The 27,547-nt window shown below is 40.3% G+C and overlaps 1 protein-coding gene across 2 annotated transcripts in view; it reads right to left on the reverse strand.

The window, feature by feature from the left end:
• Positions 1–27,547, reverse strand: part of LAMA1 (laminin subunit alpha 1) — a 166,915-nt gene that overhangs the window by 81,116 nt on the left and 58,252 nt on the right. For both annotated transcript variants that reach the window (XM_075826407.1, XM_075826408.1), the window contains exons 4-16: positions 18,244–18,486; positions 16,632–16,811; positions 15,627–15,716; positions 11,627–11,744; positions 11,359–11,537; positions 9,886–9,985; positions 9,342–9,502; positions 8,965–9,105; positions 7,425–7,598; positions 6,548–6,649; positions 4,063–4,274; positions 1,269–1,380; positions 4–114 (exon numbers count right to left, since the gene is read on the reverse strand). In XM_075826407.1, the coding sequence (XP_075682522.1) occupies positions 4–114; positions 1,269–1,380; positions 4,063–4,274; positions 6,548–6,649; positions 7,425–7,598; positions 8,965–9,105; positions 9,342–9,502; positions 9,886–9,985; positions 11,359–11,537; positions 11,627–11,744; positions 15,627–15,716; positions 16,632–16,811; positions 18,244–18,486 (1,923 nt within the window). The remainder of the gene's footprint in view (positions 1–3; positions 115–1,268; positions 1,381–4,062; positions 4,275–6,547; positions 6,650–7,424; positions 7,599–8,964; positions 9,106–9,341; positions 9,503–9,885; positions 9,986–11,358; positions 11,538–11,626; positions 11,745–15,626; positions 15,717–16,631; positions 16,812–18,243; positions 18,487–27,547) is intronic.

Below are 27,547 nucleotides of genomic sequence, written 5' to 3' on the forward strand. Positions count from 1 at the left end.
TACATAACATGAGCCATAGATGTCACATTCAGTTGCATGGCCGTTGCACTCACAAGACTGGCAAATACCACCAAAAAGGGTTCCCCCAACTCTGTAGTATCCAGGGATACAAGACTAGAAAAAATGTTTAACGTCAATCAGTTAATTTCAATATATTGAAATTGCATCTTTTCAATAAAACAAGTATTATGTTTTGCTATATAAAGATATATTTACAAATACTATTCCTAAATAAGAGCTAGAACAGTGAACAGTAAAGTCATTATTAATGATGAGAGATTTAATTCTCATGAACTGAAGATCTGTCCAATATAGGGACCTATTGTACCAGCCCATTTTATATAATTTGTGAAATACAATGGTTGATTTGACCAGCTTTTAGAGAAACCAGCATGTCAAATAAATTCACTCCGGATGTCAGATTGCAAACTAATTTATGAACCTGAGAAACTTAAACTAATCTCTAGCCATATAAATATATCTCATGTATTATAACAATTTTAGCGGATGTCATCTTAAAGGGTTATTACAGTTTTATGTAAATTAAGCTTAACTAACGTATATTGAAAAGTTATTAGTTTTCTATTGTACTTTGTGTATCAATTCCTCACCATTCCCAAGATCTATGATTACTGTGAGTGTAATCTAGTTCTGCTGACAGGTGGATACAATTGTATCAAGTCAAGCAATTCACTGTAAGGCTGGGTTCACACGACCACATTAACGTCCGTAATGGACGGACGTATTTCAGCCGGAAGTCCCGGACCGAACTCAGTGCAGGGAGCCGGGCTCCTAGCATCGTAGTTATGTACGACGCTAGGAGTCCCTGCCTCTCCGTGGAACTACTGTCCCGTACTGAAAACATGATTACAGTACGGGACCGTTGTCCTGCAGAGAGGCAGGGACTCCTAGCATCGTACATAACTATGATGCTAGGAGCCCGGCTCCCTGCACTGAGTTCGGTCCGGGACTTCCGGCCGAAATACGTCCGTCCATTACGGACGTTAATGTGGTCGTGTGAACCCAGCCTTATCTAAACAGCTTGTTCTCCAGGCTGCTACATTTTACCTTCACTAATACAACTATCAAGACAGGAGAGAGATGAGGTTAAAGAGATTTATCTAGACCTAATACATTTGTAGAAAATCTTTAGGTCTTTTTAGGCTTCCTCTAGATGTAAACCAGAATGTTCTTCGTAGTAATAGTGAACTCCTCATTACAAATAATAAGAACAAAACATTTCTATACTTGTAAATTGTCTCCATTACCTCACATGACGTGCCAGAATAACCAGGTGGACATTCACAATTTTCCACTTGTACAGCTGGCAAGAGGTCTATAACATTTGGTTTTGCCGTGTCCAAAGTTACTGAGCTTATTCTACAAAGAAAGAAAAGAAAGAAAAATTGTGAGCAGGTCAATGGTCTGAGAGTTTCAGTAAAACTGATAAATACAGAGATGTGTGAACAAAGTATTCTAAAACATCTCATTGTACAGAGGAATAGTGTCCACACCACATGACCATTAATAGAACAAGTCCATAGACACTCATCGTTTTTAAATCAATATCATTATTTTATGAGGTTCATATATTACAATTACAGTATATTCTACCATCATCTAAAAAAGTGGAGCTTTATAACATCACATGCAAAGGTTAGTCTCACTACTAGATTTCATTTTTAATCTGATATATTTTTCAAAGTATGTATTTTATTCTTCTAATATATATTAGAAGAATGTTAGGCTATGTTCTCACTTGTGTCGTGGTTTCTGTTTATAATAGAAACTACAATGCTTTGCCAGATCCAACGTACGACGGATACCGACGGCGCTTCATAGACCCCATTCACTTATAATGTTGTCTGTCGGGTTCTGTCATTGTGTCCGTCATTTTGATGGAAAAATATTCTTCCCGTCATGTCTGATGGTACTGCTGAAGGAGGCAACTAAAGGAGCGCTGCAGTAAAGACCTGGCAAATCATCTCAAGGTAGAAAACTCAGCGTTTGGTGATGCTCATGGGTTCCAGATTTCTCATTGACTACAAAGGATTTGCATCCAACTATTAAAGATAATCCTTATATTTATAATTATGTTAGGTTGTTCATTTACTTTTGAGCCTGTGTAAATGGAGGGGCTATGTAAAAAAAAAACATGGATGCAATTCCTAAACGTTTAAAGCAATCTTTTTGTTAAACCCCTTAGGCTGAGTTCACACAGAGTTTTTTGCAGGAGGAAAATTCTGCCTCAAAATTCTGTTTGGGATTTTGAGGCAGATTTTGACCTTCCTGCACGCCGTTTGCCGTGATTTTCGCTGCGTTCTTCACGACGTTTTTCGCTCACGCCCATTGAGTGCTACGTCCAAAAAACTCTGCGAAATACGCTTTCTCTGCCTTCCATTGATGTCAATGGGAGGTCAGAGGCGTAAACGCCCGAAGATAGGGCATGACGCTTCTTTTTACCGCAACCGTTTTTTCTCAGTGAAATCAATGGGAGGCATTTTCAACCATTTTTTGGCGCATTTTCCGATGCGGTTTCCGCGTCAAAAAACGTGTCAAAGAATTCTGTGTGAACTGGCCCTTAAACTAAAGCTGAAAATATACCATTGTGGTGGTATACAGAGACTACATTAGGACATTTTTGTCACTGACCAAGTACTACTGGACCCGATTATATATATGATGATAGCAACTTTGCATATTTTTGTAAAGTAAGGTCAAGTGGACTCTGTCAGTCATACAAGTTGTACATACAGGCAATGATGGTGGGGTGTTTTTTTCATAAGACAATTTAATGTTTTGCGGGATTAAAAAAAATCATATTAAATTAGAAACAGATGAAAGAGAGGTAGATATGGGATACATTTAAATATTAAAAAGAAAAAGGAAATAAATGGAAAAAGCAGGGAGAAAGAAGTGAATAGTGGAAAAAATAAGGCAACAATAAAACTGTATTTTTTTCTCTAATGAGTATTTGCTAATTTAAAGGAGTTTTCCCATTAGAGACATTTATGACATCTCCACAGGATACGTAATAAATGTCAGATATATGCGGGTCCCATCTCTGGGGCCCACACGTATCTCTAGAATGGGACCCCCTAAACCCTGTTCTACCTCTTTGTGTTCCCACTGAAGTGTGTTATTTTCGACCAAGAAGAAGAAAGCAGCGTAGTTCGCTGAGATACACTGTTTTCGTAACTCCCATAGTAGTGAATGTCAGATACGGAAGCAGCGTAGCATGTGAGCTACGATGTTTCTGTAACTACCATTCAGTTCTATGGGACCTACAGAAACAGCGTAGCTCAGCGAGCTACTCTGTTTTCTTCTTCATGGTCGGGAATCACACGCTTCAGCCGGAACACAGAGCGGAAAAATGGAAAAAAACAGGGATAGGGAAGTGAATAATGTAAGAGATAAACACTCAACAATAAACTGGATTTTTTTCTATTGACTATTTGGTAATTTGAAGGCGTTTAACCATCAGAAACATTTATGACATATCCACAGTATATGTCATAAATGCCAGATAGATGCGGGTCCCACTTCTGGGACCTTCATCTATCTCTAGAACGGGGCCCCCTAAACCCCGTTGTACTGCTCTCTGTTGTGGCTGAAGCATGTGATTTAAGACCATGACTTACGGAATAGCGTAGCTCGCCGAGCTATGCTGTTTCCGTAACTCCTATAGAACTGAATGGCAGTTATGGAAGCAGCGTAGCATGCTACGCTGCTTCCGAAATTTATGGCTGGAAATCACACGATTCAGCCACAACACGGAACAGGGTTTAGGTGGCCCCGATCTAGAGATAGGTGCAGGTCCCAGAAGTGGGACCCGCATCTATTTGACATTTATGACATATCCAGTGGATATGTCACAAATGTCTCTGATGAGAAAACCCCTTTAACCTTGAATGCTGATATTTAAATCCATTTTATCTTTAAGAGTTATGAATTTCATATACAGTAGATTTTCACATAATTGTAATATCACATTGGTATGTATATAAACAATACATACATACATACACATACTAGTATATACACAATACGTCACAAAGTTACCTGTTGATTGCATACTTAGCAGTGTTGTAGCTAGCTCTTATCCAGAGCCGATTTACATTGGCAAGGACAGTCATAAGCCTGTCCCTGTCCACTGGCCTCTTTGTATAGAAATCTACAAAACTCTCTGGAATCAGTTTGAGCTCAGCTGTGTATTCTTCATATGGCTGCAGCAATAAGCCATCAGACTTTGTACCTATGGTAATTCCACTTCCCTGCACAAAAAAAAAATAAAAAAATGTCAATCTTTATCTCTTACATGAGTAGGTATAGATGCGCAGTATATAAATGATCAATGTTTGTTTTTTTTTTACTTTTTTCACTTGGCCCCCAGACACAGGGCAACAGTATAATAACTCCTATAATAACTGCTAGTGTATTTTAAGATATACATAATGGTTGACGCTTTGCTGTGGCTATATATAGAAGGAGAAATTGTAGCATTTAAAGGGGTTTTCTGCTTTGGAAAATCCCTACTTGTTAAGGCCCTTTTACACGTTCCAATGATCTGGCAGACGAGAATTCATACGAACGCTCATTCCCGATCATTGCCTTGTGTAAAGAGGGCAACGATCAGCCGATGAACAAGCAAACGCTCATTCCTCGGCTGATATGCTTGTTTATGTGGCCAATAAAATGGACGCTAGTCGTCAGGACATCACCCTATGTAAACATAGAGATATGCTGGCGACATTATGGATCTGTATGGGGACAAATGATCATAGTAACAATCTCTTGTCCGCATATATAACCAATCATTGCTCCTTGAGCCAATCGACGATTGGCGGTCATTTTCACGGCCTGATTGGCGGTCATTTTCACGGCCCGATCCAAGCCGTGTAAAAGGACCCTTAGAAGGGTCCCTTGACAATAAGCAGATCGCAATGTACCCCATGTTGTGACCCTTAGCAATTAGCTGTAATATGTGGTGAATCTCGCAGTAAGGTGGGACCCGCATCTATCTCTAGAATGGGGCCCTCCTAATCACTGTTCTACCCCTCTGTGTTCTGCCTGTGAAACCCGACCATGAAGAAGAAAACAGCGAAGCTCGCTGAGCTGCGCTTTTCTGTAACTCCCAAAGTCCAAACTATTACAATATAGCATTATTTAACGCGCACGGTGAATGCGGTAAAAAGAAAAATATAAACCGCCAGAATCGCTGTTTTTTGGTCAATTTAGCGGTGAAAAAATGTAATAAAAAGTGATCAAAAAGTTGTATGTCCAAAAAAATGGTACCAATAACAACCACAGCCCATGTCTACCCCTCTGTGTTCTGCCTGTGAAACCCGACCATGAAGAAGAAAACAGCGAAGCTCGCTGAGCTGCGCTTTTTCTGTAACTCCCAAAGTCCAAACTATTACAATATAGCATTATTTAACGCGCACGGTGAATGCGGTAAAAAGAAAAATATAAACCGCCAGAATCGCTGTTTTTTGGTCAATTTAGCGGTGAAAAAATGTAATAAAAAGTGATCAAAAAGTTGTATGTCCAAAAAAATGGTACCAATAACAACCACAGCCCATGTCACAAAAAATAAGCCCTCACGCCGCTCAATCGACAAAAAAATTAAAAAGTTATCGCTTTCAGAATATGGAAACAAAAATATACATATATTTTCTAACAAATAGTTTTTTCTTTGTCAAAGGAGTAAAACATTAAAAAACCTATACAAATTTGGTATCACCGTAATCGTATTGACCTGCAGAATAAAGTAAATTTGTCCTTTTTACCGCATAGTGAAAGACCTAAAATGGAAACCCAAAAGAAAATGGAAGAATCACAGTTTTTTCCAATTCCACCCCACTTAGAATTTATTTTCCGTTTCCTAGTACATTATATGGTACTTTAAATGGTGCCAATAGAAACTACAACTCCTCCCGCAAAAAACAAGCTTTCATACCACTCCATTGATGGAAAAATTAAAAAGTCATGGCTCATAGAAGGTAAGGAGTGTAAAACGAAAATGAAAAAAAAAATGGCTTGGACACTAAGGGTTTAAGGCTTATTTACTTTTTAATCACGGCCAATGCTGCATTTATACCGGACTATTGATTGAATCTAAGCATAAAGACTTTTTACCCAGAAAGGGTCTTTAACTATTAAAATCTCTAATCTAAAGCACAAGTCTTACTAAAGAATAATAACTAATGTGATGATTCTCTAATCAAAAATGTCTATGTAAAAGTTTCTAACGTGCATAATAAATATGGTGCACGCCATGTACTCCATTTATTTATTTTTTGCTACAAAAAGTCAGAGCATTTCTATTCACAAAATTCTCCCTCCCCAGTAAATATCCCCATATTTCATTGGCTGCTGTGGGAAGCACTGACACTTTTTCTTGAAACAGTTTTTAGGCATGAGGCCCAATGTGAAAAAACGAATGAATTTTAGTGAAGCTAACAAGCAAAATGTAAATGTTAATATAATCTGGGATAGGAGCATACTTGAAATGTAGCGAGAAATGAACAACATTTGTATAAATTACCTGAATTACAACATCCACATTAGAGATTGTCTCTCCATCTGAACTCTCAACAGGAAAATCATAAGACACTGTGTACCTCAGGGATCCGCCATAAGATGTCAACTGTAATCACAAAATAATACACAAGATGAGACAAAGATACAGTATTTCTATAAAAAAATATTTAGGCCTAGCCAGTCAGGCAATAAACTGAAAGCATTTATAGTGCTCCCAATGAAACTAATGGGTCGTGTCTGATTTCCCAACTCATGTAAATGATCTGATGGGAGTTTATCCCCAAGTCAAATGGTCAAATCTGCTCATGGTAGTAGTGAGATGGGGCAGGCTTTGTATTCAGACTGAAGCTGATCATTCACAAGCTGACAGATTTGGAGCAAATGAACAGTTTTCCTTAGGCCTCATGCACACGACCGTAGTGTTTTTCTGGTCCGCAAATTCCAGGACCGTGTTCCGTGAAATGTCATCCGCAGTTCATCCGTATGTAATCCGCAGTTCATCCGTATGTAATCCGCAAAATGCGGATGAAAAAAAAAAAGCCTAGGTAAAACAGGATGACGACAGAACTCATGCCCGGTCGTCGCCTAGCAACACTTCCGCAAATCCGCAAAACTGACACACGGAGGTGTATCCGCAATTTCCACGGGCCCATTGACTTCTATTGGCATGTCCGCATCGAATTTGCGGGCCGTAATAAGACATGTCCTGAGTTTCTGCGGCACGGATTTGCGGACATGCGGAGACCCGTGAAAACACGGATAGTGTGTATGGGCCCATAGAAATGAATGGGTCCGCAATTCTCCCGTGGATTTGCGGGGGAATTGCGGACGCAAAAACACGGTCGTGTGCATGGGGCCTTATACATTAAAAGGGAACATACTTTATTTCCAAGGTAAGAATGTGGTGCCTCCCAGTAATAGACGGACTGTAATGTCCTCCGGGCTTCTGTATTGTTGATACTTATTTGATGAGGGCCATCAAACTGGTCTTGCTGAGGCTGAACCCTTTCTGATCCATGTAAGTCACTAACACGCCAGCCCCTTATATCAGTCATCTGCAATAGTAAACAATGACCACAAGTTATCAATAATTTAGCAGATAAGGCAATAAATAAAGTTTAAATTGAAATTACTTTAGCATGTCATTAAATGGTTCAGTCTCTTTATTGGATGTAGAATGATTATGGAACACAACAAATGAGATGAAATAGAGTTTAATAGATATACAAAAATCATAAGACGACATAATACAGTGCAACGTTATGTAATGTAATATAACTAATCTGTACAGGTTGCTATATAATGTACAGTGTTTTAGTTTCACCCACCTAAGCAGCACTTATTGTTTGCTAGTCACTGTATGTAAGAATGTAAGGTAGAAAATCGCAACCAATCATTTAAAGCAAATGGCCTTATGGCAAATTCCAGAATGGTATCCTCTCCCTCCTGACAGCATTCCCCTTCATCAAAGTTAATATCCACCAAAATTCTGTGATATAATCTGTGCTATGTGCAGCTAATCTTACCTAATACTGAACTCAATAAATCTGTATGCAGTAAGCTTCTTCTAGTGGCGACTTCAGATAGTCTCTATGACAGTGTCATGGCAAGGATCGGAAGCAATTCAATGCTCGGACCTCTTCCATCATGGACCCCTTATCAGTCTTGGCCCTGCCTCTATAGTAGGTACACCACTGATTAAAGGGCACATTTATTACAAAAAGAAATAAGGTCAAATAGCATCGCCATTGTGTTTCTTAAAGGCTATGTAAACCTTTGAAGACTTTTTTTTTTACTAAAACAATGTATTATAGTGTTTAAAGAGGCTCTGTCACCAGTTTATAAGAGCCCTATCTCCTACCTAATCTGATAGTCGCTGTAATGTAGTTGTGACTATTTTTCATTTTATGCTAATTTCTTCTAAATGCCCAACTGAGCGTGTTTTTGCTTTTGAGCAAGTGGGCATTGCAAAGAGAAGTGTATGACGGTGACCAATCAGCGTCATACACTTCTCTTCATTCATGTTCAGCTGTACTCACAGCACAGCGTGATCTTGCGAGATCACGCTATGCTGTCACTTACTCCTACATTAACTTTACCGGAGCTACGTGAGAATGACCAAACATCGCCTCCAGCCAGCGATGTCTTTTCATTCTCCCGACACTCTGGTAAAGTTAATGTAAATTTAACTTGGAGTCATACAGCTAGAAATGCATCATATTTATCTATTTCCTAAGTTAGAAAAGTTATTCAGTATTGTTCCAAAACAAGTGACAATGAAGTCACATGGATGAAATTGTCTTGGCTGCTTTAATAGGCAGAAATGCATTCATCCATGCAATGGTATACTATTCATATACGAATTTTTTTTAGTAATAGTTTCCCACTGCAGGAAATATATGTTTAGCAGTGCTCTGATACCTGAGTAGTATGCCAAAACAGTTCATCACAGACGCCGGAAACACCGAAACAGAAGCATTCTGTACATCCTTCCGGATTCTTTTCCTGTAAGTTGTAGTAACCAGCCTTACACCGATCACAGTTTTCCCCATCCACGTGTTCCTGAAATATGGGGCACAGTAATTATTAATATGGATGCTATTGCTCACCCTTATCACAACAATGACATCAGGCATCTTAATTCAAGAAATGATCCTAAAATGGGATGTGTGGCAGCCAAAGGGCTTGTTTGCGGAATGAGAGTTGAATATGCAGAATTGTCAAAAAATCCTAAAATCCATAAAAGCATTAATTTTATAAAAGCCAACAAAAATAATCAGTCTATGATTTACACTTACCTTACATATACACTGATCTGCACAAGGATCATCATTTACACTTCCTATTAGACTGCAATTGCAATGCACACAGTTTGGGTATCCCTTGTATCCAAAGTTACACTGATCACATTTTGTGCCTGTATAACCCTCTTTACATTGACACTGTCCTGGAAGAACACCTTTAAAATACAAGATACATGTATTATTCCACTACACCACAATACTAACTGATTTATCCAAAGAGCAAAATCAGCGTCATCCATCAAGGTGTACAAAAAAACGTCTAACAAATAGCAACTGCAAGTACTGCACAAGCTAATGTTGACTAGATACATCCCTGTTCTCGTGTATCTAATATTACTACATCAAGAAAGGTTATTCCTCTGTATTTTTTCCGTAACAAGTTTTAGGATTTATACAAAATATTTTCTCTTAAAAGACAAGGATCCATTCTGGATACGGTCAACATATAGTGATTTTAAATGACATACAGTATATTAGCAAAGTAAATATGGTACAATAAGAACATATAAAAGAGCGAGAAGATTCAGAAATATCCTACCTGGTTTGGCATGCTTATCATCAACCACACAAACAGGACTAACCGAGCCAAAGGGATCACATTCACAAGGATGACATGGATCATCTGTGTAAGGGGAGACCTATTGATGGAATGCAACATTATGGTGATAAACATTTATATAACTGTACAGTCCTTGTATGTGATGTTACATTCATTCATTATGTAAATCTAATTATTCTATTGAAAACATTATGATTAACTATGTGAACTTTATTAGGTACACTTTGGGTAGGACCTCTTTACTCTCAGAGTCAGAATTCTCTGTGGCCTTAAATATGTGCTGGAAATATTCCTTAGAGATTCAGATCAACTGTAACATAAGAGCATCACGCAGTTGCTGGAAGGTAGGATGATCTGGATAGACTTTATTTACAAGCTATATTACTATGCTACTATCTAAGTGATGCTCTGTTGGTATTTAAGAACCTGTTATATTCCCGACCTAGCATACTCCCACTGACACAAGCGTAACTACTTTCTGCCTTCCAGCATTGTGTAGCAGAAATGTACTAACAGTAGTGGAATCTAGTGTCCTTTTCTGCTGCGGTACATCCACATCAAGCTGTAATGCGCCGGTTTTACATCTTTTGTAATTACTTAAAGGTTTCGTAACTCCTTAGTGACCAGTCTATTTTTAATTTTTCGTCGACATTGCCATATGGAGGTTTGTATTTTGCAAGACAAGTTGTATTTTTTGTATTTCACCATTTTGTGGTACATATAATGTATTGTGTAACTTTTATAGTTTTGAAGCGGTGGTAAAAAAAAACCCTCACTATTGTCAGGAGTATAGAAGTTTCTGAGATATTAAAAGAATACAGTTTGGCACCAACAATCAATCCTCAGTGAGGCTGGGTTCACACAACCTATTTTCAGGTGTAAGCGAGGCGTATTATGCCTCGTTTTACGCCTGAAAATAGGGCTAGAATACGTCGGCAAACATCTGCCCATTCATTTGAATGGGTTTGCCGACGTACTGTGCAGACAACCTGTAATTTACGCGTCGTCGTTTGACAGCTGTCAAATGACGACGCGTAAATTGACTGCCTCGGCAAAGAAGTGCAGGGCACTTCTTTGCCACGTAATTTGAGCCGTTCTTCATTGAACTCAATGAAGAGCAGCTCAAGATGTACGAGCGTCACAGACGCCTCGTATATTACGAGGAGGAGCATTTACGGCTGAAACGACGCAGCTGTTTTCTTCTGAAAACAGGCTGTCATTTCAGCCGTAAATGACAGCTAGCGTGTGCACATACCCTAATAGTCACTCAGATCATGTCTTCTCTATTTTTGGTGTTGGTCGGTACAGCATCTAAACCTCTGAACTATGTCTATATACTTTTAAGCACTGAGTTTCCATCAAAAGATTGGCTGATAGTATATTTGCATTTCCAAGCTGATGACCAGGTATACCCAGTAATGTGGCCATTTAGAGTATATGCAGTGCTCATACCTTGTGTGGCCTAAAGTAGCCTTCAATACATGTTTCACAATTAATTCCCGCTGTAAATTGACTACAGTTTATACAAATTCCTCCTCCAATATAATGGTCATGAATGTTCAAGCTCATATTCCGATCAGCCACAGTCTGGTCATAGTAACAATCTTCTGCTTTATTATGGCAGTTACACTCTGTACAAAATAATAAAATATAACATAAGTATATATAGTACTTCAAAGATTAAAGTTTGTGAATACAGTAGAATAGAAATCCAACTTACTCTCACATTTATTGCCAATGGAAATGGTGCCAGGTCGCCATGGATTCTGGTGGTAACCAGGACAACACTCATTACAACTCTCTCCACAAGTGTTACGTTCACATTGACACTGGAGTTTCTGCATGAAAAAAAAAAGGAATTAAAAAATGAAGCCGCTTTTATATACTGACCCACATTCCACACAAGTTAAATTAAATCTAGTTTTTGTTAGCTGATTCTATTGAGATTTAAATAACTTTCTCATGTCAGCAGAGAAGTAATGTAATGTGAGCAGGCGTGACAGTAATGCCACCATGTCAGCTCCGTAATACTGCTGTACAATTTATAGTAGAAGCTTTATGCTTTTGTGTGTGTGTGTGTGTGTGTGTGTGTGTGTGTGTGTGTGTGTGTGTGTGTGTGTGTGTGTGTGTGTGTGTGAGTGTATATATACTAGTCCTTCTCAATGAATTAGAATATCATCAAAAAGTTTATTTATTTCAGTAATTCAATTCAAAAAGTGAAACGAATATATTATATAGATTCATTATACACAGAGTTGTCTATGTCCAGCATTTTATTCTTTAATATTGATGACTATGGCTAACAATGAATGAAAACCCAAAATTTCAGAAAATTTGAATATTGGGTAAAAGTTGAAGATTGTAGACTCATGATGTCACACTCTAATCAGCTATTTAACACAAAACACCTGCAAAGGTTTCCTAAGACTTTAAAGGGACTGGTCTGCTGGTGAGTAGTCCAAAGTCCTGTTTTCAGATGAAAGTGAATTTTGCTTTTCATTGGGAAATCTCGGTCCCAGAGTCTGGAGGAAGAGTGGAGTGGCATTAATCCAAGTTGCTTGTGCTCCAGTATGAAGTTTCCACAGTCAGTGATGGTTTGGGGAGAGATGTCATCTGCTGGTGTTGGTCCACTGTGTTATATCAAGTCCAGAATCAGCGCAGCGTCTACCAGGAAATTTTAGAGCACTTCATGCTTCCTTCTGCTGACAAGCTTTATGGAGATGCTGATTTCATTTTCCAGCAGGACTTGGCACCTGCCCACACTGCCAAAAGTACCAATACCTGGTTTAATAACCACAGTATCACTGCGCTTGATTGGCCAGCAAACTCTCCTGACCTAAACCCAATAGAGAATCCATGGGGTATTGTCAAGAGGAAGATGAGACACCAGACCCAACAATGCAGACGAGCTGAAGGCCGCTATCAAAGCAACCTGGGCTTCCATAACACCTCAGCAGTGCCACAGGCTTATCGCCTCCATGCCACGCCGCATTGATAACACCCCAGCAGTGCCACAGGCTGATCGCCTCCATGCCACGCCGCATTGATGCAGTAATTCATGTAAAAGGAGCCCCGACCAAGTATTGAGTGCATATACTGTACATACTTTTCAGTAGGCCAACATTTCGGTATTCAAAATAATTTTTTCAATTGGGCTTATTTAATATTGTAATTTTCTGAGACACTAAATTTTGGGTTTTCATTAACTGTTAGACATACTCATCAACATTAAAAGAAAAAAAAATGCTGGAAATAGATCACTATGTGTGTAATAAATCTATAAAATATATGAGTTTCACTTTTTTAATTGAATTACTGAAATAACATGAGATGACTTTTTTCAACCTAATTAACCCCTTAGTGACCAGCCCATTTTAAGCCCTAATGACCAAGCTATTTTATTCGTTTTTCTATAGTCGCATTCAAAGAGCTATAACTTTTTTATTTTTTCATCTACTTGGAGGACTTATAATAACTTTAATAGCACCATTTTTAGGTACATATAATTTTTTTATTAACTTTTATTAACTTTTTTTGGGGGGATAATAAAAGAAATCTGAAATTCCGCCATTGTTCTATGCATTTTTAAATTGACGCCGTTCACTGTGCGGCATAAATAACATGTTACCTTTATTCTATGGGTCGGTACGATTACGGCGATACCACATATGTAGAGGTTTTTTTATGTTTTATGACTTTTGTACAATAAAAACACTTTTGAACTAAAATTATTTGTTTTTGCATCGTCGCTTTCCAAGAGCCGTAACTTTTTTATTTTCTGTTTACTAAATAAAATCACTTTTTATGGAAAAAAATGGTTTTCTTTATTTTTTTTACTGTCATTTTTATTATTACACATTTATTACTTATTTTATTAGTCCCACTAGGGGACTTAAGGCTGGGTTCACACGACCTATTTTCAGGCGTAAACAAGGCGTTTTACGCCTCGAATTACGCCTGAAAACACGGCTCAAATACGTCGGGAAACATCTGCCCATTCATTTCAATGGGTTTGCCGATGCACAGTGCCGACGACCTGTCATTTTACGCGTCGCTGTCAAAAGACGGCGCGTAAAATAACAGTGTCGTCAAAGAAGTGCAGGACACTTCTTGGGACGTACTTTGAGCCGTTTTTCATTGACTTCAATGAAGAACAGCTCCAAATTACGGCCGTAATTGACGCCTCGCAAAACGTGAGTACGAGCAATTACGTCTGAAATTCAGGAGCTGTTTTCTCCTGAAAACAGCTCCGTAATTTCAGCCGTAATTGTTGTTATCGTGTGCACATACCCTTACTGTGCGATCTTCAGATCGCTGCTATAATGCTTTGGTATACTTCTTATACCAGAGCATTATTGCCTGTCAGTCTAAATCTGACAGGCAATCTATTAGGACATGCCTCCGGCACGTCCTAATAGGCATATGTCCAGGGCAGACCTGGGGGCTTTCATCAAGCCCCCGGCTGCCATGACACCCCATCGGAGACCCGCGATTGCATTTGCGGGCCGCCGATGGGTGACAGAGGGAGCTCACTCCCCCTGTAAACGAGTTAAATGCTGCGGTCGTTATTGACGGCGGCATTTAAGAGGTTAAACGGCCGCGATCGAAGTAAACCTCGATCGCCGGCGTTGGAGTAGGAGCTCAGCTGTCATCAGACAGCAGAGCCCCGGCTCCAGCCTGCATGGGAGACCCGTGCAGGACTTAGACTAGGCTCACGTGAAAAGGCGTCAGCCTAGCCTAAGGCCCCTTAGTGACCAACGTGAAAAGGCGTATTGGTGGTCACTAAGGGGTTAACTATGTAATAATCGGCATACAAAGAGATCAATGTACACTGCTTATGCTGATTGTTTTTCCTCAAACTGCTTACACAGTTGCGGTTATGTAAATAAACACAGCCACATTTTCAGCTATAGATGCCGATTTCTGCTTTCTTGGACCAAATTCATATTTCTTAGGGTGGTTTTACACACAACTTTTGATGCAGTTTTTTGAGCCAACGCCAGAAGTGGATCCAGCAGGAATGAGAAGTATAAGTCCTTACCTTTATAATTTCCAAAAATCACTATGTGTCACACAAACCCAATGGTGGTTTCACACTCAGCGTTTTTGGAACGACGGCTTAGTTTTTGTGTTCGTTTTTCATGCAGTTTTTTTTAGCCAGAGCCAGAAGTGGATTCAAAGTGAATGGGAAATATAAAGGAAGGGCTTAAAAATCTCGTTCCTGCTATATTCACTTCTGACTTTTACTCAAGAAACTGCATAAAAAACTGCATTGACATTTTTACAAGAAAATGCTCCATGTGAAACCCCCCCTAAGGAAATCTCTTAATACTTCAAGTGGGCCCTTTATGTTAAACATGAACTAGCCCTAAGGTTTACCATCGGACTTGCTACTTTTACATGAATAAACATGTAAAATAATATATGCATGATCTTCTGCTAATATTTGTATTTTGATACATTGCTGTGAGAAGCGGAAGTGGTTGATGAGGCAAGGTGTGGGTATTTAAGTGTGTGTGCACTGAATGAAGCCCAGTATGCCTTGATAAAGCGTCTGGAGGACGTGAAACGGTCGTAGGCTCTATTGTCTTCAACTCCCGTGCTATACCTGCCTCAACATAAAATAAAAAGAAAACCTTTTTTTTGCAAGTGGTGTGTGCCGTGCTGTCTATTCTTCTATATGTTGACATATAAAATAATATCACATTTCCAAAGCTTACCATGGTAACTTCATCCCAAGGACAGCTACGAGCATGCCCATAACAAATACACATTCCTCCAACTGAAATGTCTTTGACAGAATAGTAGTACTGAAAGTGAAAACAAGGAAAAAGTTATAATTTCTACAAATGAAAAACCATAAAGAAAATTGAGCAACAAACAGAAAAGCGCTTGAACAGTAAGGCTATGTTCACACAGGGCGGATATGCTGTGTAAAAGCACACAGCGTATCGGCCCTGTGCGCCTCAGGGAGTACCGGATGAAAAACTGCACTAAATTGTGGTGCAGTTTTTCGGCCGGAATGTCTACTGTGGAAAACGACACATAAAAAAGGAAACATTGTCATACTTACGTAGACATGGTCCCTCCACCGTCCCACAGCCCGGCCTCCTTGGATGACGTTTCATCCCACGTGACCGCTGCAGCCTGTGATTAGCTGCAGCGGTCACATGGGATGAAACATCATCCCAGGAGGCCGGCCTGGACAAAGACACACAGAATTCTGGGTAAGTATACGATTATTTTTTTCTAAGTTGTGTTTTTTGCAGGGAAATCAATGCTTTTCCGCCGCAAAAAAACTCAACATATGTTATTTTTTGTTTGGTTTTACCTCCCCATTTTACTAAATGGGAAAAATCCACAACAAATAAGCAGCGATTAGGCAAATACAATTGACATGCTATGGATTAAATTTACGCATTTACGCAGCGTGTGGATGAGATTTCTTTAAATCTCATATATTCTGCTGCTACTGTATTATGCTGCGGATTTTCCACAACGAAATCCATTGCTGAAAATCCACAGTATTTACTGTACTTGTGAACTCAGCCTAGGTGTTAAACTTTCATTAAAAGTTGGAAATTAATGGGCATGGAATTTTTAAGTACATATTATTCTTAACTGTTTTGGCTTGACATTTACTCCAGAGGTCATCTACATTATATCTCTCATTAAAAAAATATATATATTTATCAATACTGAACATTTCTAAGCAACATGCTTACTCTTCGGGTTACTATAGGATCCACATCTTTTAGGTTCCCATGGCTGAGGGTCATAAGATCTGCATTTAGGTTTCTAATACGTTGCAGCCTAAGGCGGATATATCTTGCAGAGGTGAAATCTAACAATTTCGGAGAAGGATCATCAGAACTTGGTCGTCCATTAATCAATGAAGTATGGATCTATGTTGATGGAGAAAACAGTATTATGATTTTAGTTTAGCAGATAAACACTGAATTATAATTTTTAGACGCTGTGTAGTGTTTGCAGCACTATATCATATAAATGACCACAACATCAGACAGTTCTAACTCAAGATTTGTCATTAGAATTTTCTCAAATCACAATAACTTGAATTGCAAATTTTCTAAACAAAAACCCACAGCAAAAAAAAAATGCAAACAATGGCAAAGTTTGAACATAGCTCAACGGTTCTTATATCTCCAAATGTAAAATCTTTGCCAATTCCTAATAAAAGAACTATTGTGAGAGAATTTATGCTATTTAGCAGATGCCAAGCATTCACATTTTGAAAGGATATATTAACGCCTACACGTGACTCTCACCTTAATAGCTATTCTGCTTTCCCCTCGGCAGGAACAATGTAATACGATATTTATAATAGAAATCCACAGAAAAACTATGTTCAGTCTCCCAATAAAGGAGGACAGTATCAAAGCAATATGAACTTAAGGGCTCACGCACATGACAAAGCTATGTGCACATGAAGTACCTATAAATCCCTATTAGGGCACATTCAGACGTGGCGGAATTTCTGTCCGCAGTGGAAATCTGCAGCAGCTCTTTTTTTAACATTTGTTTCTATACATTTTAAAGAAACTTAGTTCAGACGTTGCGGAAAATAACTGTGCGGAATTTAGGCTGCGGTGAAGAATTTTCCCCCCGCAGCATGCACATTATGTTGCAGACAAGCAGCCAAATTTCACTGCGGATTTCAGCTTTTGCATTGCAAAGGCTGAAATCTGTGGCAAGTCCGCTGTGATAGCCACAATGTCTGAATTACTTGTCAAATATGAAATTGTTGCTGCAAATTCGCAAAGAATCTGCCGCAACATTTTCAGTGGAAAAATTCAGCAACGTCTGAACATGGCCTAACAGACCCATAGGAACTCTGTTTTTAACAAGCAATGCTTACACAAGGATTCATATATAGTTCATGACAAAAAAACACCTCCCGCTTCTGTATAAAATTGGGGATATGCGAAGGTGAAAGATGGCCAATTGGAGGCTATGGGCAAAATATCATGGATCTGTCGAAATTTCCATAATGCCATTGTCTGTATTAGCCCTAAAGTAACTGCTGAGTAACATAGAACTCTTGCTTCATGAATCTGGTCCTGGTCTCTAGGCTATGTTCCTAAGGCCAAACTGTGTTCTAAAAGAGAGTGGTAATTTGTAAAATAACACAAAATGGGAAAAATAAATTTTTTAACATAAACAACTCAATATAGATTACAATGAAGTTGCCATGAAGTACAAATTTGAAGGCACTATTCTACCTCTGAGTAAAGGTCCTTAAGTGATCTGCCGAATTGTAGGATATGTGCAAAGAGACAATGAAAAGCATTTATGATAAAAAATATTAAGACCTACTTCTCCATGTTCCAGTGGCACAAGCCTTGAATAATATGACGTACAGATAACTTCATCATCTCTCTTGTATGTTGGTGGCCCAAGTCTTGGTGTCACATTGTAGCGAGTCAGACACTCTGTATCACTTATTGCATAATATTGCCAGGGCATAAATTCAACTCCATCCATAGAGCGCTCTAAAATCCAGTTCCCAGGCCTTGGAGAATTTGCAGCTTTGATGATTATATATGCAACTTGAAAGACCTAAATAAGAGACATTTACATTATAAATTACAAAAGCACAGCAATATTGCAACATACATTTTAAGTAATGATTATTAAACAATGTTTAGTTAGGAGCTAAGTGTCAAAGTAACATCCACATGAATGCCAGGACCCCAGCAGAACTTTGCCCAGGGCATCACACTGCCTCCGCAGGGTTGCCTTCTTTCCATAGTGCATCCTGGTTTCATGTCTTCACTAGGTAAGCAACGCACCCACATGATCTACTAGAAAAAGCGTTTCATCAGAACAGGCCACCTTCTTCCATTGCTCCATGGTACAGTTCTGATGCTCACGTGTCCATTGTTGGCGCTTTCAGACATGGACACGAGTCAGCATAGGCACTTTGACAAATCTGCCCCAAATGCAGCTATGGCACATTGACCGGTGCCATTATTCATTTGCATTTACCTCAGGAGCAGCACTGTGAACAAATGCCTGACTGGGCTGGTGCAGGGCTTCAAAAATAAAGGAGTGACCTCTCCTTATGTGTTGGATATCCAAAAAAGAGAACGTGAAGCAGCACTCAAATAAAGTGAATTTATTCATCCAACATGGAACCACAACGTTTCACCTCCTCTATGAAGACATTTTCAACTTGAAAATGCCTTCATAGAGGAGGTGAAACATTGTGGTTCCATGTTGGATGAATAAATTCACTTTATGTGAGTGCTGCTTCACGTTCTCTATTTTGGATATATATACAGTGAAGGAAATAAGTATTTGATCCCTTGCTGATTTTGTAAGTTTGCCCACTGTCAAAGACATGAACAGTCTAGAATTTTTAGGCTAGGTTAATTTTACCAGTGAGAGATAGATTATATAAAAAAAAAAAAAAGAAAATCACATTGTCAAAATTATATATATTTATTTGCATTGTGCACAGAGAAATAAGTATTTGATCCCCTACCAACCATTAAGAGTTCAGCCTCCTCCAGACCAGTTACACGCTCCAAATCAACTTGGTGCCTGCATTAAAGACAGCTGTCTTACATGGTCACCTGTATAAAAGACTCCTGTCCACAGACTCAATTAATCAGTCTGACTCTAACCTCTACAACATGGGCAAGACCAAAGAGCTTTCTAAGGATGTCAGGGACAAGATCATAGACCTGCACAAGGCTGGAATGGGCTACAAAACCATAAGTAAGACGCTGGGTGAGAAGGAGACAACTGTTGGTGCAATAGTAAGGAAATGGAAGACATACAAAATGACTGTCAATCGACATCGATCTGGGGCTCCATGCAAAATCTCACCTCGTGGGGTATCCTTGATCCTGAGGAAGGTGAGAGCTCAGCCGAAAACTACACGGGGGGAACTTGTTAATGATCTCAAGGCAGCTGGGACCACAGTCACCAAGAAAACCATTGGTAACACATTACGCCATAATGGATTCAAATCCTGCAGTGCCCGCAAGGTCCCCCTGCTCAAGAAGGCACATGTACAGGCCCGTCTGAAGTTTGCAAATGAACATCTGGATGATTCTGAGAGTGATTGGGAGAAGGTGCCGTGGTCAGATGAGACTAAAATTGAGCTCTTTGGCATTCACTCTACTCGCCGTGTTTGGAGGAAGAGAAATGCTGCCTATGACCCAAAGAACACTGTCCCCACTGTCAAGCATGGAGGTGGAAACATTATGTTTTGTGGGTGTTTCTCTGCTAAGGGCACAGGACTACTTCACCGCATCAATGGGAGAATGGATGGAGCCATGTACCGTCAAATCCTGAGTGACAACCTCCTTCCCTCCACCAGGACATTAAAAATGGCTCGTGGCTGGGTCTTCCAGCACAACAATGACCCGAAACATACAGCCAAGGCAACAAAGGAGTGGCTCAAAAAGAAGCACATTAATGTCATGGAGTGGCCTAGCCAGTCTCCAGACCTTAATCCCATCGAAAACTTATGGAGGGAGCTGAAGATCCGAGTAGCCAAGCGACAGCCTCGAAATCTTAATGATTTACAGATGATCTGCAAAAGAGGAGTGGGCCAAAATTCCATCTAACATGTGTGCAAACCTCATCATCAACTACAAAAAACGTCTGACTGATGTGCTTGCCAACAAGGGTTTTGCCAGCAAGTATTAAAGAGGATCTGTCACCAGATTTTGCAACCCCTATCTGCTATTGCAGCAGATAGGCGCTGCAATGTAGATTACAGTAACGTTTTTATTTTTAAAAAACGAGCATTTTTGGCCAAGTTATGACCATTTTTGTATTTATGCAAATGAGGCTTGCAAAAGTACAACTGGGCGTGTTGAAAAGTAAAAGTACAACTGGGCGTGTATTGTGTGTGTGTACATCGGGGCGTTTTTACTTCTTTTACTAGCTGGGCGTTCTGATGAGAAGTATCATCCACTTCTCTTCAGAACGTCCAGCTTCTGGCAGATCACGCTGTGACGTCACTTCCCCAGGTCCTGCATCGTGTCGGACGAGCGAGGACACATCGGCACCAGAGGCTACAGATGATTCTGCAGCAGCATCAGCGTTTGCAGGTAAGTAGCTACATCGACAGATAGGGGTCTTGTTTGCCAAAGGGATCAAATATTTATTTCTCTGTGCACAATGCAAATAAATATATATAATTTTGACAATGTGATTTTATTTTATTTTTTTATATATATAATCTATCTCTCACTGGTAAAATTACCTAGCCTAAAAATTCTAGACTGTTCATGTCTTTGACAGTGGGCAAACTTACAAAATCAGCAAGGGATCAAATACTTATTTCCTTCACTGTATATACTTAATTCCTTAGCCCCAATTGCATCCCGATTCAGTAGCTCATAAACCCCACTTGCCGGCTGTTCACACAGATTTCCTGTTACAGACTGTACCCCATCTCCACACTGCCGACCACTTACTGTATGTAGCCCACTCTGCCAGCTTAAACCCTCACATGCGTCACCTGCTACAGTATACTAGACAGTATACTACCACTTATACAGTACAGTACGTACAGTACTCCCTAGCCACAACTGCCGCCAGCTTCAGTAGCTTATTAACGCCACTTGCGCCGCTATATGGAGCCATAACCCCCCCACTGCCATACCACCTACACTGCACTGTATAGTACTACTTATACTGTATTTGCAGGAAACCCTTCAGTAGTGAAAGGGTGGAGGTACTATACAGTATAGCCTACTGTGTTGATAACCCTATACACCCTACAGCAGCCTGCCTCATAAAACCCCAACACTTGAGTAACATAAGTATAACAAAGTATACCTCGTAAACCCTGCTAACGTAGGCCTCATATTACCCTGACAACACAGTGTCGCCTGCCTCATACTGTGCCCTTCAGTTCCCCATCACCACATTGCTGCCTGCCTGATATACTAGCCTATGAGATATATATGCCTGCTTTTACACTGTAGCCCTATCTCCCCCTGCCCACGGCCTCATATACATTAACTTACATACCCCAGGTCCGCCTGCCTGATATAGCCCCGACACCTCACTGCCGTCTGCTTACACACTATACCCCTACACCACACTGCTCTCCACCTCATATACAATAACTCATGCACCCAATGGCCATCTGTCTGATATTACCCCAACATTTCACATACACCCACTTACATAGTGTATCTCTACCCCCCCACTGCCCTCGGCTTTATAAAGTGGCATCATATTGGTAAAGATACAGTATAGTACCACTTTTTTGCGTGCTGTACTGTCTAAAATCAAACCAATAAACAGTTAAAGTACTGAACAGTATATTGTAAACTATACTGTATGAGGCACTTAATTCTGTGATCCTCACTACAATGCCCAACATTAAACTTTGAATTGGAGGCCACAGTGTACAGTACTGTACCTACAGATATTAGAGAAAACCTCAGTGGATCACATACAGTAATACAGTAAAGTATTATTCACAAGTTCAATACTTTTCCGATCCTAGGAATAACCTCCGAGTTCCTTTCCAGCCTTACGCCAATATGAATATTGCACCTAAGCAGACTTTTATTTTGTTCTCTTGTACTGCCATCTGTGGGCCATTTCAGATACACAAACTTTAGTGTTCTGCGATATGACAAACTAAAACTACAAAAGTGCAATGAGCATCCCAGCGCGCCAATGGTCATGTTGACGAATGCTTCATGACTAAGTTATCAAATTCATTAAGAACCTATTGAGAACAATTTTTACATTTGGCATCAAGTACTATAGTTGTAAAGGATCTGCCAGGCACAGCTTCTGTGTCAACGCCCATAGGTAATCAGTCTGCACCTGCTTCTATGTCTGTGAGACTGACTCCTTCTTCCACCACTCAGGATGGCAGGCTTAGGAGTGGGAGAGCCTATCACAGCCTGGCCAGACGGAGCTAGCTCCCGCCCTCTGTCTATTTATACCTGCCTTTCCTGTTCCTCCTTGCTTGTGATTCTTCTCGTTTGGTTTCCTGGCCCTGCTGCAGCTTCTTGAACTATTTGTCCCTGCTTCATACTGACCCTGGCTTACTGACTACTCTCCTGCTCTGCGTTTGGTACCTCGTACACTCCTGGTTTGACTCGGCTTGTTCACTACTCTCCTGCTCCGCGTTTGGTACCTCGTACACTCCTGGTTTGACTCGGCTCGTTCACCAATCTTGTTGCTCACGGTGTTGCCGTGGGCAACTGCCCCATTTCCCTTAGCTTCTGTGTACCCTTGTCTGTTTGTCTGTCGTGCACTTATTGAGCGTAGGGACTGTCGCCCAGTTGTACCCCGTCGCCTAGGGCGGGTCGTTGCACGTAGGCAGGGACTGAGTGGCGGGTAGATTAGGGCTCACTTGTCTGTTTCCCTACCCCCATCATTACAATACTTCCCATTCATGCAGAAGATGGAGCTAGAAACAAAGTAAATTACAAAATAGAAGTTTTTCTATTTTCAAGTATGTGTATTAGTGAAAATGAATATACCCAGTATTACTAAGTATTATGTTTTGAATTAGCAGACACAATGCATACAGTTTGCAAATTGGAAAATATTTGAGTTGTGAATGCTTTGCTTGGTTATTCCAGATTGCAGTATGTGTTTATGCTAAATAAGTAACAGGAAATTAGTAATATGTATTTTTTTAGCTGGTTACAAGTTATTTAAGGAGGCACGAACTGAGGATCCATGGCATTCCTTTCTATGACCAATGCATTAAAGGGAACCTGTCACCAGCATTTCACCTATTAAACCAGCAATACCTAGAGGTAGTGGGTGAAAAATCATTTTTATATAACCTACAATTATCTTCTAAGTAGGCTCTGTAGCTTTAGTATTCAGTTTTTTAGTGTTCCTGCACTATATGCTAATGAGCATAAGAGTCAAATCTTCAGTGGAAAAGAGTCATCTTCATTCCTGAAGCCTCCTAACTTTTGATTGACCGCTGCTTGCCTCCACCCAGCACACAACAAACTCTGTGCTTGCGCATCGATGTTCTGTTCTGGTGCGTGGGCACAACGGGATATTATAGCGGTGCATGGGCAGTAACTAGATTTGAGACCCGGACGAAGCAGGGAATGGTGTCGTACCATACATGATAGGAGCGTGAGTGATATCTCCGACAAGATTTCGGCATTCAGGGCAGGTCAGTTTTCGGCGGTCGGTGGGCATAAGAAGAAGAACGAACGAAACTCACAGATTATTATCATAAAAGGCGCAAAATGTTTGTTGACCGTTATTTACAGTAGGAGGAGGTGTTTAGGCGAAGGAATAACGGCAATGAACCTTTGACAGAAGCGACAGGAAGGGGTGAGTAGAGTTCAATAGATGAAATGCTGGTGACAGGTTCCCTTTAAGCCTCTGCCCAATACCACAGTAAATCTTCCCAACATGTTTTAATTCACATCTAGTGTTGTGTTCTATGTGTCGTGTTATCTAAAACCTTAACATGATTGAATTTGGACGAGTGGGGGACCCCTGCAAACATTAAATTTAATTACGGCACCTCTTATTTTAGGGTGAGCAAAGAACAGGCAACTAAATAATCCAATTTGTCCAAATAATCCAACTTGTCTGATCACTGTTTCCCCAGTCCATTAATGCATACCGACAACCCTAGCCCTAAACAACTTCCATAATGGCAGGAGCTTAAATATAAATTACTTGGCATCAATTATTTTGGATCTAAATTTTAACTGACCATCATTTTAAAATCTTATGCAAAAAATCATTTGCAATGGCCAAAGGTTGACTTCCGTCTGCTGATAATGTAATCTGTCAGGTTGGAAATTTTTGGCCGCTGTCAAACTAGAACTAGATGTATATGGCATGATCAGTCTATTACGGTCGATAATGAGACACTTTGCTGGAGCGGATTGAATTTTTTATTTTTTTTGAATCATGTGTTTAATTTGCCAGTTCTAGCATAATGAGGTGGGATCGTTCGTATGAACGAACGATCCGACAGACAATTGATCAACTGCATTCTGGTCAATTATAATCGTATGTGTATGGCCAGCATAAGTGCTATTGTTGTTGTGTAGTCAAAGTGACAATGTTCATGAGAAACTGACACAAACCGCAGCTACTTAGGCATAATATTATTAGGACAGATCTCACATAATTAAAGCATCAGGCTGTTGCACTCTTCTGTTGCATTTCATCAATTCAGTTGTAATGACAGATTCTAAGCTTGAAAAGCAGCTCCATAATGTGTGCGGAGGTCAAGTTGTATGGCTACTAAACAAATCACTGTTGCCGCCTAGTGACACTCAATTTTCCAGATCCAGATCACCTCCATCTCTGTCTGGTTGGCTGAACAATAAGGTAGTTTTCATTATGCGGTTTTATTTAATGGCTCTGGAGTTACATAGTTAGTACGGCTGAAAAAAGACACATGTCCATCAAGTTCAACCAAGGGATGGGAAAAGGGAAGGTAAAAATTTCTACACATAGGAGCTAATACTTTTTTGTTCCAGGAAATTATCTAACCCTTTTTTAACAGGTTCCCGACCGCTGGCCGTAAATATACGGCCAGCGGCCAGGGTCTCTAAAGTCCGGCGTATAGTATATATACGGCCGCACTTCAGAGACTGTGCACGCGCGATCGCGTGCACACAGCTCTATGCCCTGGCTGTTGCTAACAGCCATGGGCACTGGGCAGAATGTCAGGGGTCAATCTTTTGGCCCCTGAACATGTGATCGCTGTGACAACCAATCACAGCGATCACATGCATTTCTGCATAGAAAACAGTGTGCACGCGATCGCGTGCACACAGCCCTGTGCCCTCGCTGTTACCAACAGCTCTGGGCACTGGGCAGAGTATCAGGGACCAATCTGATGGTCCCTGATCATGTGGTCGCTGTGAAAACCTATCACAGCGACCACATTTGTTTTATTTTGACTTTTCTGGCAGTAAATCTCCTGCCTCTTTTCTTCTCCTCAAACATTGTTTCAGTTTGAGGAGAAGAAGAGACTCGGGAGAATTGCTGCCAGAAGAATACAGTGAAAAAAAATACAGTTACACTAAAACATTCTCTGTATAGATAGATTTCTATCTATCTATACAATCTATCTATCCATCTATCTTTTTTTCTATCTATCTACCTTTCTTTCTTTTATTCTATTAGAATAGGCAGGTAGGGAGTATATAATTATATATATATCCACATATATATAATATATATAGCAATAGCGGTTTATTTTTTTGTTAGCGGTAGTGTAGATATATATAGCAGTTAGTTTGTGTGTTTTATAAAAAAAAAAAAAAAAAAAAAAAATTTGTTTAGTTAGTGTTAGTGTTAGTTACGTTATGGCGAGGAAGTTGTTTAGCGCCGAGGAGGCATACGCCATGCTGTGGTCTGAGTCGGAGACCGCATCAGAGATGGCGTCCGAGATGGAACCTGTTTTAGGTAGTGACGATGACAGCGTCACTTCAGGTTCATCTTCAGGGGACGTTGTCCCTGATGCAGTCGAAACTGCAGAACATGAAAGTGCAGGGCCAAGTAGCGCTGTAGCACGGGACAGCCTGGTCCCTCCAGTCCAGGCTCTTGTATGGGCACCTGCCCCATCTTTTGGGCCTAGAATCCACGGATTTACGGCCACTCCTGGCATAACCGTGGACAATACAAATTTTGTCCAAATGGATTACTTCCATTTATTTATAACGGACGACATCCTAAATCAGATTGTCCACGAAACAAATTTATATGCCACGCAATATATAAGGCAGAAACCTTCATCCACCCATGCCAGAGATTGGACGCCCACCAATTTGCAGGAATTAAAAAATTTTTTGGGGCTCACCCTAAATATGGGTATTGTCAAAAAGCCCTCCATTAGGTCTTACTGGTCAACAAGACCCGCCCAAGCCACCCCAGTATATTCTGCAGTAATGCCCAGGTCTCGTTATGAGACAATAATGAGGTTCCTCCACTTCAATGACAACGCACAGGCCCCCCCAAGTACCGATGCAAACCGGGATCGGTTGTTCAAAATAAGACCGCTAATAAATTCCCTGAATAATTTATTTCTGCAACTCTACACCCCTGAGCAGAATGTAAGTGTGGACGAATCCCTCCTCAACTTCCATGGCAGACTTAGCTTTCGCCAATATCTACCTTCAAAAAGGGCAAGATATGGCGTTAAGCTCTACAAATTGTGTGAAAGCGGGTCAGGATATACCACCGCCTTCAGGATTTATGAAGGGCGGGACCGCACAATAAATGTTCCTGGATGCCCCCCTGATCTTTCCACCAGCAGTAAGATCGTGTGGGAGATAATGCAGCCTCTGCTTCACAAGGGGTACCACCTGTACTGTGATAATTTTTATTCCAGTGTGCCCCTGTTTAGGCATTTGCATGCTGCAAGGACTGGGGCATGTGGTACCATGCGCAAAAACAGAATTGGTTTTCCACAGCAATTAGTGGGGAAGCGCATGGTAAAGGGGGACTCCTGTGCTTATGCATCTGAGGAATTGCTGGCGGTCAAGTTCAGGGATCGCAAAGATGTGTATGTGCTAAGCACGATTCATACCGCAGGAACAGTGGCAGTGAGGGAAAGAGGGGCAACATCGGACAAGCACAAACCAGTGAGCGTGTCCGAATATAACAAGTACATGGGGGGGGGTGG

The sequence above is a fragment of the Rhinoderma darwinii genome, chromosome 5 (genome assembly GCF_050947455.1).
Source record: "Rhinoderma darwinii isolate aRhiDar2 chromosome 5, aRhiDar2.hap1, whole genome shotgun sequence".
NCBI lineage: Eukaryota > Metazoa > Chordata > Amphibia > Anura > Rhinodermatidae > Rhinoderma > Rhinoderma darwinii.